Genomic DNA, 17,248 nt, shown 5'->3' on the forward strand with positions numbered 1-17,248 from the left:
AACTCCTCAACTTGCCTTCTCAAGCCTTTATTCTTGATGTCTCAGAGGACTCGTTCTCACTAGTTGGGCTCGTTCATGTTACCCAGCCATTGACCACCTCCACCAACCATGATGACTTTTCGAACAACACCACGATCCGACAAGAAGTGATGCTCTGATACTAATTAATGCCATTGAAAACTCACTAGCAGCCAACAATTGGCAATACAACCACATTTCTGGAGAGAGAATAAACTGAGAAGAAATCAGCAAAAAAAGGCACAAAAGAAGGGAGCCGAGACCTCCGCCATGCATTACTACCAAGAGAAAATAAAGAGCAGAGGATCTCTCTCTCTATATGTTAACTTGTTTCTTCATTTACTAAAAAACTTCCTTACAATACACGGCCACCTCCCCTTTTGAGAGTCTTTTTCTCTCTAAAAGATAAACTATAAAACTTCGTATCATCTACTTCTCTATTTCCTACTATCTATTCCACGTCCTCCACAAAAAATAAATCTTTTATGCCTCTTATCTCTCTAAAAGTTTAGTCTTCCGAGTTTTTAAAAAACGAAACGGTGACCCAGATTTTCCATCTGAAAAACCGGGTCGGATTGGCTAGATCTATCCTTAAAAATTTTCAAAAAATACTAAAAACCCCTAAAAATTTTATTTTGAGTTTCCCAAAAAAAGGGGGTAGTGCATTATGTATTTCTAGTATTTTGCAAAAACACATAAAATTGAGACGTCGTTTCTTTTCTGAGTGTCTACTAATTTTGATACTATTTTTTAAACTAAGTTTGATCCAGTACTTTTACAAAAAAAAGTATACTCATTTTGTAATTTACAGTGAAGAAATGAAGGAGAAAATGATTTTTCTGATTTTTTATACTAATTTCATGATACTAATTGTCATCTTTGTGTATGATTTTACTCTCACACGCATTGGACCTTTCCTTCTCACATACATGCATAAAAAGCACATTGGAAATCTCTCTCACACGTACATACACACATACAAATATTCAAACATATTGGACCTCTCTCTAATGCACACATACAAAGACAATTGGCATCTCTCTGTCACAAAAGAAAAATACATTGGACACCTCTCTCTCTCACAAACATATTGGACCAGTCTTTCTCTCATAGCTTTCATTTTGGTCGAGTCTTCATTTATTTTCTTTTATGTAAATAAAAAATATTTGGAAAATGTTAATCTATTTCCCAACTTATTCTACTTTGATTTCTCTATAATTTTCTTATTGTCATGTTGGATAGGTAGAGGGCACAATTTTTTAAACATCGCATGGTTTATTTATGGAAATGAGGGAGAGAGAGAAAGAACTTTGAGGAAAGGGGCAAACATTTCTTCCCACATCAAAAATGGGGGAAGGAAAGGGGAGGTCAGCACACTTTAAATGGGCATCATATTGCGTTAATCCCACATTGGGGAAGAAGCGATGAAGAAGGACCCAAAACACTTTAAATTAGTCCTGCAGTGACCTTTTAGTGCGAAAAGCTTGTAAAGTGAATGGTGAGCCTGCATACCAAAGGCACACTGTATCTTGGTCCCAACCTTGTCTTATAATTAGAGAAGCCTAGGCAACACCTCTTGAGAGCATGACATGGGATGGAAGCCATCTCATAACACAATACAATAATACAAGTACCATCTAGTCTAGGACGTGCCACCTTAGGCGTGCCCCTGAGGGTTTACCCTAGAGAAGACAATTTCACAATCGTAGAGAAGACACTTTCATAAAGAACATTTATAGGGCTTTGGGGTCTAGGGTTTTGCCATATTATGAGATTCAATCTTGACCTTTGATTATGGAGACTTGTGGGGTGAAGAGATCTCAACTGTTCATTCTTTAGATCAGCCAGCATGATTTAAGGAATGAGGTGGACCATCATGATTTAAGGAATGAGGTGGACCATGATTTAAGGAATGAGGTGTAAAGAAAATACTATAGTTTTACAAATCAATTTTCAATCAATCTCTACACTTGGTTATTTGAAATCAATCAAATATCTTCCACTTCACTTTCCTTTTATTTTTAAGTCAAGGAGGTGGCTTAACACACATGCCACACAAGATAGGAAAGAAGAGGGAGTAGGGCATGCCGCACATGGAGCGCCATGTGGGCCCCATGCCCCCCACTAGTTGGCTTATATGTGGAAGGCCCAAAGTCCCAATAGTCCCCCACACCTTATATTATACTTTAGAATACTAAAAAGAATTTTATAAATCTATTACATATTTTATTTTCCTCTCTGAATTAAATAAAATCATAAAATTATTTTTTCCTTATTGAAAACTCCTTTTTCAATCAAATAAAATATCTAGAGAGGTCTAAAAATTCATTTTAATTATCTAAAATATAATTAAACATTTTTAAGAAGATTTGATGGGAATTGGATCTAAAGAGCTAGGATTATAACAAATATATTGAGGCCTTCATCCTTTCTAGAAACTACATCTCACTATACCGTCTCAAACTGACCCAATAGTTCCCATGACGCATTGCCCTTTGTAGGGGTTCACGAACTGATTATCAAAGTCAACCAATAAATAAAGGAGACACAATCCTAGTCCATGGATTATAGGTCCTTCCCTGAGGACAAGTCCAGGCCCCATTTTAGTATGGTAGTACATGGGTCCTTCCAACACAGTCCAGTATTGCAGGAGTCATCTTTTTGGCATGTGTACACAATGCACACCCTCATCCAGAGGGCTACTTCTCAGACGGCTATTTAGTGTACATGCCGTGTGATGGTAATGATGAGGATTTTAGCCCTTGTCCTCTCCGGACAACCATCACACACAAGGGTCACATCCAGTCCTTTTGCCAACCACCCTGGGCACAACTCTGAATGTGTTTATTTCGAATTCTATCCATTGTTGTATTGTCATCGAACTCTTTGGTCGGTGGTTTATCAAATTGAGTGGCCATTGAGGTTGTAATAGTGTTGTAAGAAGTTCTTTTTTCCTTCTCTTGGCTCTAAGAGGAGATGCCACCTTTCCTTTCCTTCCTCAATTATTGGCTCTTATGCGGTCTTCTACTTGTCCTACTTCTTAGTAAATTTCAATTGTTGATCAGAAAAAAACAAGAAATAGGCATTCTATCTACAACAAAAAAAGTACAGCTGCAGTGTGTTAGCTGTGAACTGCAAGTGCGCATGCAGTGCCCTATCAAACCTAAAAGCAGGTACCGTGAAATTTTGTCCTCATCATAAGCAGTAAATGCATAACCTGCTGCCTTTTGACCACTTGGGTGATGGTTTTGCCATTTTTTGCTTTAAATCACTCTGAGATCAAGTGTGGCTTGGCTTGACTTGAATCCACTGCATTACACTTCCCTTTGAGCATGAAATATAAGATCACGTCTCTGATAATGCTGGCAGAATCCATACTGCTTCAGTGTAGCTACATGCCAACACTGTTGAACTACAAAATCTCCTTAGGACTCATGTCCACCACCCTAACACTTCCTTTCCCTTTAAGCCTGTTTTCCATGTGAATTAGATTCATTTGATCTTATGTAGCAACCAGAACTAAAAATAATTATTACTGACTGATCTTTTTTGTGTTCCTAGTGGGATATACAGTTACTAAGGGTTACCTTCTGCCCTATTTTTAGACCTCAAGTTGTGTGCAGCCATCCGTGACCGTTCTTTTTTGTATTAAAGCAGTGCAATATTAATACCATTTCCGATGTATATAACGGAATTTTATCCCTATTGAGTCACCTATGCTCTTGGTTCCTATTCTCGGTCTGTTGATCACCTTCTTATTAGGGATGAGATAGTGAAACATATCACTTGCCGCTTCTTGTGTATTGATTTGCTTTTTCTTTCCCACTTTTTTATAATTAGTATATGTGCATGCTGAGTATTTCACATTTCATGAACCTTTTTGGTAGCAATCAATGTTGTAAAATGTAGATTAAAAGGTCCAGGCTGCTTAGGTGCCTGGGCGAGAGCCTAGTTCCCTAGGTGGCCCATCCAGGAAGGTGGGGTTCTAGGCCCCATAAATTGTGTTTGAGAGGTTTGGAAACCAAACCCCCCCCAAATTGATCGTACTATGTGAGAAACCATTTTTTTCCCAAAATACAAATAGAAACCATTGTCTAAGTCCTTGAAATTTGGAACACTGAAGTTACCCAACCTTGAGAAATAATTAATAAAACACAAAATTGAAAGATTCGCTTTTCAATTAAGAGATATTGAATGATTCTCTTTTCAATTAAGAGATCAATTTAAGACCACTAAACTAGAAAAATCCATTTGGATTAACTTTATTGACATTGTACCTAGATTGCGTTACCCAATCTTAGTAACATGCTGCTAAACAAAAACCAAAACCCACTCTTGAATATAGGCCACAAATCCAGAGCTCCAAACAAAAACTTCAAAAAGAAATTCAAGAACAGAAACCATGCAAGAAATACAAGAACAAAAACCATGCAAGCAAAAAATAAATAAAATAAATAAACCCAATATTTATATAGATCAACAAACCTTAAACAATACTAACCTTTCAAAATGCAATAGATCTTGGCTCGAATCGGTATCCATGGGTTGCAAAGAGTCTTTTTTCAAAAGCACTTCATACCACTAGAAGTATAGGGTTGAATGCTTTTCGGTTGTGCAAGAAATCTAGAACTTCAGAAAAAATTTGTTCTTCAAAAATCTTGAAATGTTGAATTTGTCTCACTCTGAGTGAATGCAAAATAGCTTTTACAGTTGGTGGAATGCTTCCTAAAACTCTCCCCAAACCCCCTTCCCTCTTAAAAGGGAACCAAATTATGTAAACTGCTCGTGGCAGAGGGCATTTTCTCACCCTCAAGCCAAAGGGCTCGAGGCGCGGCCTAGGAGTGGAGTCAGGCCCTCGAGCGCCTAGGCGAGCACTTATGTGCATCAATGCCTAGGCAGCCCACCTAGGCCTATGTGCTTTGGTGAGGCCTGCTGGATGCCTAGGCAACCAGGTGGCCAACTTTTCGAACACAGGTAGCAATATCATTATACGCTTTCGAATTCTAGTTTTTAAGTCTATCCACCACGAGCTTTTTGTCCCATTTTCTAAGTCATTCTTCTGGCAGCTTTCCAGAACTTCTAAGTGTGTGCTTCATTGTCTTTAGATGAGGGCAAATGCCGTAAGGGCTCTTGGCAATCTCTCGAGATTCGTTTGCTTCTCAAGTACGACTCATACTGATGCTCAAAGCTGCTCATTGCACTGTACTAATTTATATACAGTAAAAGGAAGTGGTGGTTTTGCTCCTTTTAAAGCTTGCAAAGATTGTTCTTTGTTGAATAATTATTCAACTTACTCAGGCTGTTCCCATTGGTTGGAAAGAATGGTGCAAGCATTTGTATCTTGCGTTACAACAGGAAATGCCAAGGTATGCTTTTTCTCATTTACTATTGTCTAAGAGCCGAGATTTTTACTTTGTTTGTCCTTGAAATACTTGGGAGTCCCACTTTCACATCTGAAAGCTGGACTTTTTGGGCAGGTCCAGTGGAATGTTTGTCATGCTTTGGGCAACCTTTTCTTGAATGATACCATTAGGCTACAACATATGGCTTGGTAAGTTCCTTCTAGTTTTATTATATGTTGACTCTAAGATTGTTCTATACAAATGAATTCACACCACCATAAAAATGAAGACATGAATTCAGTGAACAATCACCTATATAGGATTATATATAAAAAAAAGGGTAGGTCCCTTCTGTAACTATGTGTCACATCACAATGAATTCAGTGGTTCAATCACATAGCTTAGGTAAATGCCTGTATTAAAAAATCATATCCAAAACTCATAATTTGAATTTTCTTTCAAAAGTACTCATTTGTTGATTAAAAAGTAGATCCCCAGATATGAGATTTCTACAGGTTTTTTTTCCTCAAATGGATTTACAACTTTTATCCTGGAGACTCGGCAGATTGTTTCGTTGAAATTTTACACTTTTTCAGCCCTTTATGTGGACACGTTGTGTGACAATAAATGATGTTGAATTAAAATAATATACAAATATCAATTTATAAACACCAAAGGATTGCATGTTCCCTGGGATATATGCTCTCTTAGCTAAAAATCATATTGAAGTTCCAAATCAAAATTCTCTTTTAAAAATGCTCATTTGGTATTCAAAGTGGACCAATAGAATTAATTCTAGGAAATACATATCAGCGGGTTTTTTTCTTGATGGATTAAGTACACTATGTTCCCACTGAAGCATGTTATACAATTTTTATATTGGAGAGCTTTCACTGAAGTTTATACTTTCAGCCCCTTCATGCGGACCATGGTGTGGTGATAAATGAGAGTTTGAAATTATCTCATGTGTTATGTAATATAAGTAATGTCAGTGTACAAACATGTATGCTTCCTCGAGGTATATGCTCCAAAAAAAACATATGTGATGATAAATAAGAGTTTTAAAAATGCTCATTTTCTTTTTGGAAACACTCATTTGGCTAAAGTGAACCCTTAAATTTTAGATCTAGACAGTAGGCACAATACCTCTTGGCAGGCTTCTTCCTTGATGGATTAAGTATATAATATGCTCCTAGAGGATCATGTTACATAGTGGTGTTTTTTTCCACCCCAAACTTTCATACCTTTCGGCCCCTTTGCAAAATGTGGTGCTGACTAAGATGCTAAACAATCATGTTGATATCTACACCAATACAAATATTTTTGGGCTTTTTATTAATTTAATATAAATATGCACAGATTTTGTAGTTTTCTACAAAAAGGAGCACCTTATCTATAACAAATTTGTAGTGCTTAAAGTATATTTTATTATCTCCAAATATTTTTTTTAGCAGCGGTAAACTTTATGTACAATGTTAGATTTTAAAATATAAATCATAATCAGATTAGTTCATTATATGAGCATATTTTGAGAAATCATAATTTTAAAACTCTAATTAATAAATTAAAGTACTTAGAAATATCATGAATTAATTTATAACCTCATTTTAATTATTAAAGGGGTATAAAGTGTCACATTTTTTATTTATCTACCCAACACTTTAGGTGATGAAATTACTAAATTTGTCGGAATGAAAAACAATAACCAAAAACGTGAGTGACCAAAACCTCTCTTATTGATAAAATAACTTGCAATATTAATTAATCACCTGTAATTATAATTTCAACTTACTAATAGAGTTATAAAATGTTAGCTTTTGAATTTCTATGTTTGCTTGTGATACACAATATAATGATAGTTAAAATTTAAATTTGACAACATTCACAATTAGTATTTTTGTTGAAGAATTGGCATTATTGTCATATCAAATTAATTTATAATTAATTTTTATACATTAATTAAAAATGATCAAGATCACTTGAAGATTATAAAATTTACTTATAGTTTGGTATTAATAATTTCACCGAGAGTAATTATAGTTCTTGAATTTATAAATTTCAGTAAAGTACAAAATTAAAATTGTATTTTTCTAAACCATTTTTGGCTGTTGCAAACTTTTTTATTAAAATGGCATTATTAAAACCGTTACGTATGAGTAAATAAATGTTTTCAATTTTTGTCATAAAATATTTGATATCTATATATCTACATTTTTGGGTAGTATATCTAATCTTATCTACTTCTACTACACAAAGCGTATGGTACACACCTCTATTTGAACAAAATGGCTAATGAAGCAAAAATATTTAGATAGGTAACTTACTAAGTTTTGGACGATACAATAGGAGATTATGGTAGTTGCTTTCCCTTAGCAAAAGAGTTAAGAACACTTTTTGAATAATAAACTTCTATTTTATCCTGAAAATACTCGTATTGTGATTTTTAAGTTGGTCTCAAATTTTTTTTTATCAATTTTATTATCTTAAGTAGATTAGTTGCCCAAAGGAGTAAGTGAGGTATGCACTTAGGGAAGGAAATCCACAATCTCCTCCCTCACTTTTTAATTCCCTTTGCACCAAAACTCAAAAGTTTAGAGATAATTGGCTAAATTGACCCTTTGTGTTGATGGGTGGTATAAAAAAATAAAGCTAACGTTTATATTTTAAAAGAAGACCAAATCTTTGTTCTAATATGCATTACAACTTTCTGTCAATTTAACAAAGCTCTTAGTAATCTTGTCATTTATTAAAAATATATATTATTTTCCAATATTTGTTTTAAAAGATGTAAATTTTATATAACAAGTTAAATCCTTGAAAATTATAAAATCATAAGCAGAATAAGATTTTTTACGAACATAATTTAAAAATGTCAAATTTTTAAAAGATTATCAATAAATCTAACTGAGTTTAAATTCAGATTGTAAATAGGCAATGTAATTAATAAATAGACAAATTTATAGTTACATTATAGCTATTTTTAATGATAAACACAATGCATAGGTCACTTATGTTTCAATTATCAACCTGGCACTCTAGTTGGTCAAATTAGTATTCGGGTCAGTATTGCCTCTCATGGTCCTTGAATCAAAAGCAATAATTAAGAAAAGTGAGTGGCCAAAATCACTCTTTATCAATAAAATTTTATCTTTGAATATTAATTGACATTTGTAATAAAATATACTTTATATATTTTTTTATTTTTTGTGATCCACTATATAATGATAACTGAAATTAGAAAATAATAAAGTTCATAATTAGAGCTTTCATTTAAAAATTGGGCATTACTGTTAATTTAAATTTATTTCTAATTAAGTTTTTATGTATTAATAGAAATGGACAAAAACAGATGGATATCATAAATTTTACACTTTTAGAATTAAAAGAGGCCATATAACATAGTTTTCAAAATCCAATTTTTCCTAAACGTCAAGACCCTTTAAAATTTAAAATTTCATAAGAAAAGGGCATTTTTTGGTGAATATGGCAGGTATTTTGTTTTTTCTCAGGGTAAAAGATTGATCTTTTTCGATTTTTTTTTTTTAACCACCTTTTGTTCAATCATTAAGGAAAGAACTACATTTTTTAGGTGATTTGGATCTACTTTGATTGTGAAGTTGTATTGTTGAGCTGAAAAATGAATAAAATATTCAGCTATCATTTGAAGAATAAGAAGCCACACTCAAATGCTTAAAGATTTTTGGGAGGTGGTGACCTCTCCTTTCAAATTTTTACATTACTGTATTGCTTCCTTTGTACTTGCAAAAACAATAGATATTAAGAAATAGCTTAATTACCATTTGCTATCTGTTGTAAACTTAATAGATAGCTCGACCCAGTTACCAGAAAAGTTAAGAATAGCATCTCTATAACTTTTACCTCATCCAAACTTTAATCATATAGACCACATCCAGCGCATGTGCTCCCTCTTGTTTGTCCACCTCGTTGATATAGAGTTTTGGAAGGTTTCAACGCAGACAAATCGCAAATGAAAAGTGAAGAGAAGTTTTCTTCTTGGGAAATGATGGCCATTTGAGTGAGTTTGACACAATTCCCTTTTCTTTAGAAGCTTATATAGCTTAAACGACTGCATTTCCATTACCAAATGTTTGCTATACAGTTGCCTCTAGCGTAGGTGGTGGGTTATTCTTGACTCATAGCTAAGTGCCCATAGCAAACAATCCCCAAAATGCAGAATTCACCATGGAGCACTTGGAAGAGTTGTATCTTTCATGCCTACCCATTCAGGGTGGGATTGTAGGGTAAGAAAAGCCCTTCAGCCCCTATAGTGAATAACATAATAGATGTGCATATTTTAAAATACCTTTTATTTCCAGCCTCAAAGTTAGGTTTGTTTTGTCCCAATCGTAAAATCTTTTTTTTGTCTTTCTGTCCTTGTCACCCTAAATGTATGTTCTAGTTCTGGTCTCAGTGAGAATACATAAATCCGCACAAGCATTTCCTTCTTTTCTTTCTAGTGGGTTTTTATGATGTGTGCACATCTGGTTATCTTTATGCATGTGTATGCATTTAGCATGTTAGGGTTTTAATGTACATGCAGGATTGGTGGTCTTCTCCCTGGCTCTAGGAGTTTTGAGGTGATTTCTATCAAATGTATTGGTGGTTGTGGGAGCTGCTTTTCCTTGAAATGTTGTTTAAATCCTTGAGCAAGTTTTTTATGGCTAGTACAAAAGCATGCTGATTTGGGGGATCAAATTAATCTAGCTCTGCTAAAAATCATATCTGAGGGTTCATTATAAAAACATATGTCCAGAAGTAATTCATTCTAATATGGAATGATTTAGAAGATGAAACATACTGCTTTACATTGATTGAATCTGTGGCCGTTGAACTTTTAAAACTTTGGAAATCATGGTTTTTAACTCGCAGGAGTTCTTCAGTTTATAGTATTCTTCTGCTGCTTCTACGTGATTCGACCAATTTCAAGATCCGTATACATGCTGCTGCAGCATTAGCAGTTCCAGGAAACAGGCATGGTAAGGCGATTTCTTTTAAGTTTGGAGAAATAATTTTGCTACCCATGTATAAATTCATACAGATGTTTTTGGGGAACTATTTACTGCAACATGAATTTTCGTATCAGTTTTCTTTTTTTTCTTTTTTGGATTTGAATTTTTATATCATTTATATTCCTGTGAACATTAATAGTTGGGTCTAGGGCTTACAGTGCTTCTATACTTTGGGAGGCTTGAATGACATCTCCTTAACTCATTCCTCTCTAGAGGGTGCCATACTATAAAAACAATTTATTCTCCACAAGAACCAAGTGTTTTCACGCATTTGTAAGTTCTTGATCATTAAACTATCATGAGAAAAATTCATTATTTGCATAATTTTTATTATCAATGGGCAGTTTATCGTATTGCATATGTGCAATTTAATGGCCAGCCACCATAATATCCAAAAAAAATGGCTAGCCAACCGTATACATTGCACCCGGTTGTGTACTTGTCATTCAATCAGAATGTTCCCACGCTAAGTATATAATTCATTATCAAGTGGGGTTTTCTTTTCATGCATATCAAGCATATTCCATAGGCATCCAACAGTTTGCCTGAAACAGATAAGTTAGGTTCTGGTGTTTCATTGGCAGAATGGGTTTAACGGTGCCATATGTCTGCATAGTTTGGAAAATAAACTGTTAAGAAAGTTGCTACAATTTAGAAAGCTGCAATGGATCTCAAGATAGCCGATAGACCAAATGTGTATAGGGACCTTGGTACCTAGATCTTTGGATAATATTTATCAACATGTATGTTACATCTTTGCAATGGAAAATTGTAGGATAAAAAATGTCAGGCAGGAAGGCCATCAATGAACACATCCCAACTTCATCTCCTCATTATTATTTTGTCATGCAGACTATGGGAATTCATTTTCCGATGTTCTTCAAGGCTTGGAGCATGTATTGGAATCACTTGGGTCAGATCAAGGTGTTATGCCTTCTAGTTTCCAGTATAAGAAGACTCTTGAAGAACAGGTAAGTGTTGTATGAGAGCCAACAAGTTATACATTGCTTCCCCATGAACTAGGTATCAGTTTTTGTTTTATACACTTTTAAGCTTACATGTGTGGCTGGATTACAGTTGAGTTCAACGACCTTGCACGTTCTCAGCCTTGCTTCTTCTGAAGATTACCGGTCTTTAAAAGACTTCCTCATCAAAGTAAGTACAGCTATTGTTAGTGTATTGGAAAAGCTACAGAAATGCTACTGCCTTCTAAGATTTTATGGAATTCATCCAAGGCAATAAAGAGTTCACAGCATTATCATATCCCATAGGCATCAGGCTTTAACCCATGCTAACCAAGAAATTATGAGGTTGTCCCTATTCATGCAAACCAAATCTCTATTTTGCTTTAGTGCCTGTGGGCAACATTGGGTGTGTGTGTGTGTAAGGAAGAGAGAGAGAGAGAGAGAGAGAGAGAGAGAGAGTTGGCTCTGCTGCAAAAGAGGTGAGCAGGGTTTACTTTTTTTTGTGTCATTGCTGGAAGGAAAGTGTGAGTTATCTGAGAACATTCAAAAACTTGGTTGTTCTGATGGTCTCTTTCAGGACTACAGGCATTTCACTAGTTTCTCCTAATCTGCACTGCGGTGATATTGTAGTGAGGCCAAACTGATACAGGCTTTGTTTTGTTCAGAAAACTTCATTTTTTGAAGTCTGGCTCAAGTCAACATGCTCTTCAATAGAACAAACTCAGGCTGATCCTCCCTCAGAAGATACTGCAACCAATTTTGAGAGAGATGAATCTGTTTCCTCTGTGGATGAGTTATATAAGCAGAGGAAGGCTTTGATATCTGATGCCATAAAATCTTTAATTGAACTCTATAAGAGCAACAACCACCATAACATAGCTAGGAAGTTTGAGAAATTGGAGGGTCATTTATCATAGAAGAGAGTGAGTATTTATTGTGAGGTAAATAAAATGCCATATCTAAATATGGATTTGAGAGAGAGTATTTATTGTGAGATTCCTATCATTGTAAACGGAACGCTGAGATAGAGAGAGAGGAGAGAAAGAGGGAGTATTTTGGTGGTTCAAATGATTTCTTGAGATAAATGACCTCCACCTCGAAGGGTTGATGAAAAAATCGACTCTTCTAACTGAGAAAGAGATCATTAGAATCTATTAAACCCAGATCTTTAGATGTTACATTTACCACCATTTTCCTTGGAGGCTCCTACCATTGTAAATGAAATGCCATTTCTAAGCATGGGTTGGAATTCTCTCAAACATTATTTATAGCGTCCTTTTTCCATTTTATGTGCGTTTTGTTTAGGATTCTCTCGGTTAAACCATTAACTTTCAGTCATAATTGTTACCTTGGAATTAGAAGAATCGTTTGCCAGATTTGCCATGATGAACCTTGCCCTAGATTGTTATAGCCACATATCTCTAAAATATTGCCAGCCTCTTTTAGGGATTCTATGCTATAAAGATTATTTGATGTCACAATTATCTATGGTCGTTAGATATGAAATTTGACTGTTTGGAGGATGAAACTATCTCTTTGATTTGCGCCTATCAACGATGAAACTCTAGCCGAACATTTCACGCGCTTCACATCTGGGTAATGGTAATTGAGACCAGCTTGTATTAAAGATAAGTATTATTAGCGTATATGTTTTAAGGGTGTGGTTTGTACTTTGTATAGAGTCGAGGCTCTAAATAATCAAAGTAGAGCGCATTTTCAAATATTATTGAGAAATGTAGTTTTAATACTGGAAATCTTTGTGATGGCTTTAAAATATATTTTCGTTTTTAATTATAAAATTTAAAGATTCGAAAATAGCATAGAGTAAAGCTATGAAAATCTTGAAAATTGATGGTCCAAAATTGCTTTACAAGATGCACTATTTTTAAAACTTGAAGTCCATTTTTTTTCATGCCTATACATCTTGATGTCGGGATTATCAATTTGAGGATATTTGAGCATCAAAACATCTTTTCGTGAAATTTTTTAGGTGGGTTTTAATTTGATTGTTTGGAGCGTCGGCTCTATATAAGCATTTTTCTTTGTTTTTTGAGTTTGGCGTTCACCTTCACGTAGGTTTTCTTCAAAGGGGAAAATGACCTATTTACCCCTCTTTCCATGGACAAAAGAATTAGTGTTTTTCCCCTCCATCGCCATTGCTGCAGTTTTGTCGTTTGAGTTGCAAGTCTGTCAAACCAATAAAAGAGGTCGAGATTGGGGAGGAAATCGATGGCAGCGGTGCTTTAAATAAGGGGTTGTGAACCTGTGATTAGGGTTCTCGATAAGCCTAAGGATTGTGATAAGCCTGAAATTAGGGTTTTTTTAGGAGCTGGAAATCAAAGCTCCAAAACCCATAGTTTTTCCCTCTTTGTTTAAGTTAAGCGGTTTGTTTTAAGAGAGGGCAGAGCTGAACAAAGAGACGTTTCTAGAAAGGAAAGTTGGAGAGATGAAAACAAGATTGCACGAGAGAGAGAGAGAGAGAGAGAGAGCTGGAGAAATGAAAAGTACATGAGAGAGAGAGAGAGAAGGTGGTCTGCTTAAGAAGTTAAAAGAGAGCGATGGGGATTCAAAACCCCAATGTTAAGGTCATCAAATTTAGGATTTCTGAATATGAACTAGAGCTTAGGACCCTGACATTAGGTTTTCTGAACCTTAAATTAAAGTCTGGGACCATGACATTAGGGCTTGGGAGCATGAACTTTGAGAAGTGCTCCCTGTTGAAGAATCTGAGCTTGATATAGCAACTATGAATCACGTTGATTTGGAATTCTGCCTACAGTTCAGGCCAAAAAATTGCATGAGAAGATGGACAGCCATGGGAGCTTCTTCTCTTTTTTGAAAGGGTGCGGTTTGTATAGAGCCTAGGCTCTAAACAATCAAATTAGAGCCTACCTTCAAATAATGTCGAGAAATGTAGTTTCAATACTGGAAATCTTTTTGTTAGCTTTAAAATATATTTTCGTCTTTATTTATAAAGTTTAAAGTGTACATCAAGAGATCTATAAAAACTTGAAAATCTTGAAAATTGACGGTCCAAAAGTGCGTTATCAAATATACTGTTCTCAAAACTTGAAATCCATTTTTTTCTCATGTCCATGCATCTGTATGTTGAGATTATAAATTTGAGCATATTTGGGCATAAAAAAACTCTTCTAGTGAAATTTTTGAGGTAGACTCGAATTTGATTGTTTAAAGCCTCGGCTCTACATAAACTTTACCCTTTTCTAAATCAGTTACTATGAATTTCGTTCACCCATGAACAATTACAATGAGGTTCAAGAAGAACAGGATGTAACCACAATGAATGTTGGTGCACACTACCTTTTACTAAAGCATCAGCTTCTATATTAGCCTCCCTAAAACAATGAGACAACTCAATAGAACTACTACCTAAAATGAAAAAGATTTCATCGAAAATGCCGCATAATCTCCAAGGTGGCTTCATTTATCCTTTTGCCTAAGCAATAACATTGCTTCAATCACCTTCAATCATCTTTTGGCCCTTGAGGTTCCTTATTATCTTTAGACCCTCTAAAAGAGTTATTGCCTCAGCTTCATTCACTATTGTAACTACATGGTCCTAAGTAGGTGAATTTGTAATTACCCATATGATATCTAATGGTACCATCATAACCTGCTGGGCCTGGTTTCTAGTCGAGCTTCTATCAAAGTTGAGTTTTAAGCAATTTTCATGAGGAGGCATCCAAATAGCATTTTCTGTCTGTCTGATATTATTAAGCTTAGCAACTTCATATGGGTTCTCAAAAATCTGTGATTTTGGTATGAACTTACAATCATTGTTTGTTGAAAACCATTCAGCTGTTGTTGCTAACGTGTTGGACTTCAAAACTTCAATCTCACTTTTTGTCCCTTCAAATGTTCTTCTATTTTTTTCTTTCCAAATATTGCAAATAGTGATCATCCATGAAGCTCTCCATAGCACAGTTCCAACTTTCGACAAACTAGGGTTCATCCATTGAGAGAGGACCAACTCTAGGCTTTGTGGGATCAGGATATTTAGATTCAACAACTTTCTACACCAATCCCACATGCTTAGAGTGAAAGGACAATATAAAAAAATATGGTCCACACTTTCGTTATCCCTCAAACATAACCTACAACTATTGACAATTATGAAACCTCTCTTACGAAGGTTATCCATAGTAAGCAGCTTTTTTTTACGAGCTACCCACAAAAATAACTGAACCCTCAGCGGCACCTGTAAATTCCAAATTCTTGCTAAACTACGATCAATTGCTCTATCATTCTCCTCATGCAACAGTTGATAGACAGACTTAACTAAAAAATCCCCTGAAGCTGTGAGTTCCACACCAATAGATCATCTTTATGGGGAACATAGAAAATGTTATACAACAGATTCATAAGCAATTGGAATTCATGAAAGAAAGAATCCGAGACCCTCATGTACTTGCAAACAATATTCCAATAAGAGTTAATAAAATCAGCTCCTCTGAGATTTTTCACTGAGGTGAATGGATTGTCGACTTTGGAGAAGACCACATGAAATAATCTCGAAGAGCAAGGTCCCCCAACCACTTATCAAACCAGAACAAGGTGTGATCTCCCTTTCCAACCACTTTGCGACAATAACTAAGATATAATGATCGGAACGCATCAATTCCTTCCAAATACTTGAAAAACCAAATTTAAAGGCCAGTCAAAACATGTACTCTGTATTTTCTTTTAATACCTCTCCCCATAAGCTATCCTGCTAGTTTTGGAAGCGTCACCACTACTTAGTCAATAGGCTAGTGTTCATCAATTTGAGATTTTTAACTCCTAGACCCCCTTCTCTCTTGGAAGTGCATACATTTTCTCAATTTACAAGTTTCATCTTTTTTCTCATTCCTATATTGCCCCATAAAAAAGATCTCATAATGTTTTCCAAAGTCTTCACCACTTGCTTTGGAATTTTGAAAATAGACATAAAATAGATATGTAGAGTTGATAAGAGTAGATCTTCCTCTAAACTACAACACTTTAGATTTCCATACATCCAGTTTCTTATTAATCTTTCAATAATAGAATCCCAAATAATTGTCCATTGGTTTCCTCCAAATAAAGGAATACCCAAATATTTGCAAGGAAACTTGCCAACCCCACATCTAAGAATTTCTACCAAAGATGCCACCACATTCTCTGAAACTTCAATCCCAATCAAATTTGTCTTTTCTAAATTCACTTTTAGACATGTTGCTATTTCTATACACTTTAAGAACACCCACAAATTCCTTACTTCTTGTTCTTCTGGGCTACAAAAGATAATATATCATCTACATATTGTAAGTGAGAGATTGTTAGTGTATCAACATTAAATCCAGCAATAAGGCCTCTACTCACCACAGAGCTCAGTATAGTACTAAAACGTTTTACCATAATAGTATATAAGTGTGGGGACAGAGGATCTCCGTGTTGAATGTCTTTTGATGCTTTAAAATAACCACAAGATTTTTCATTGAAAATGATGGAGAAATGAGTTGACTTCAAACATCATTGGATCCACACTCTCCAACGTGATCTAAAACCCATCTTCCCTAAGATTTCATGTAGAACATGTCAAATCTATGTTACATAAAAGACCTGGTTTTTTCTCTTTCAGCCTTAAGTATATGCATTCTTATGCCATTAAGATATTGTCCATAATGTGTCTGTCTTTGAAGAAAGCAAATTGAGGACCTTTCAAAACCAGATGTAATACTTCTCTCAATCTATTTCCCAAAATCTTTGCAACAATTTTATAAACACTCCCCAGTAGGCTAATAGGCCTTATGTCTTTTACACTCTCTATAACAATTTTTTTAAGAATTAAAGCAATAAAGGTAGAATTTACTGTTGTCAAGATTTTACCTCTATGATAAAATTTATCCATGAG

General features: G+C 35.0%; 1 protein-coding gene across 8 annotated transcripts in view; it reads left to right on the forward strand.

The window, feature by feature from the left end:
* LOC18436451 (ARM repeat superfamily protein) overlaps window positions 1-12,614 on the forward strand; it is a 69,799-nt gene extending 57,185 nt beyond the window's left edge. For 2 of the 8 annotated variants that reach the window (XR_016040033.1, XR_016040036.1), the window contains 6 exons: window positions 5,317-5,384; window positions 5,496-5,569; window positions 10,251-10,357; window positions 11,243-11,361; window positions 11,468-11,545; window positions 12,021-12,614. Coding sequence is in view for 5 of the 8 variants with exons in the window: in XM_088845804.1 (XP_088701930.1) it covers window positions 5,124-5,384; window positions 5,496-5,569; window positions 10,251-10,357; window positions 11,243-11,361; window positions 11,468-11,545; window positions 12,021-12,272 (891 nt within the window). In the remaining 3 variants the exon portion in view is untranslated. Of the gene's footprint in view, window positions 1-5,123; window positions 5,385-5,495; window positions 5,570-10,250; window positions 10,358-11,242; window positions 11,362-11,467; window positions 11,546-11,932 lie in introns of all 8 variants that reach the window. The other 6 variants (XM_088845804.1, XM_088845808.1, XM_088845807.1 and 3 more) reach the window with 5 other exon arrangements.
* The last annotated feature ends 4,634 nt before the right edge of the window (window positions 12,615-17,248 follow it).

The sequence above is a fragment of the Amborella trichopoda genome, chromosome 9, assembly GCF_054954075.1.
Source record: "Amborella trichopoda isolate Santa Cruz 75 chromosome 9, AtrichopodaSantaCruz75HAP2 v2.0, whole genome shotgun sequence".
NCBI lineage: Eukaryota > Viridiplantae > Streptophyta > Magnoliopsida > Amborellales > Amborellaceae > Amborella > Amborella trichopoda.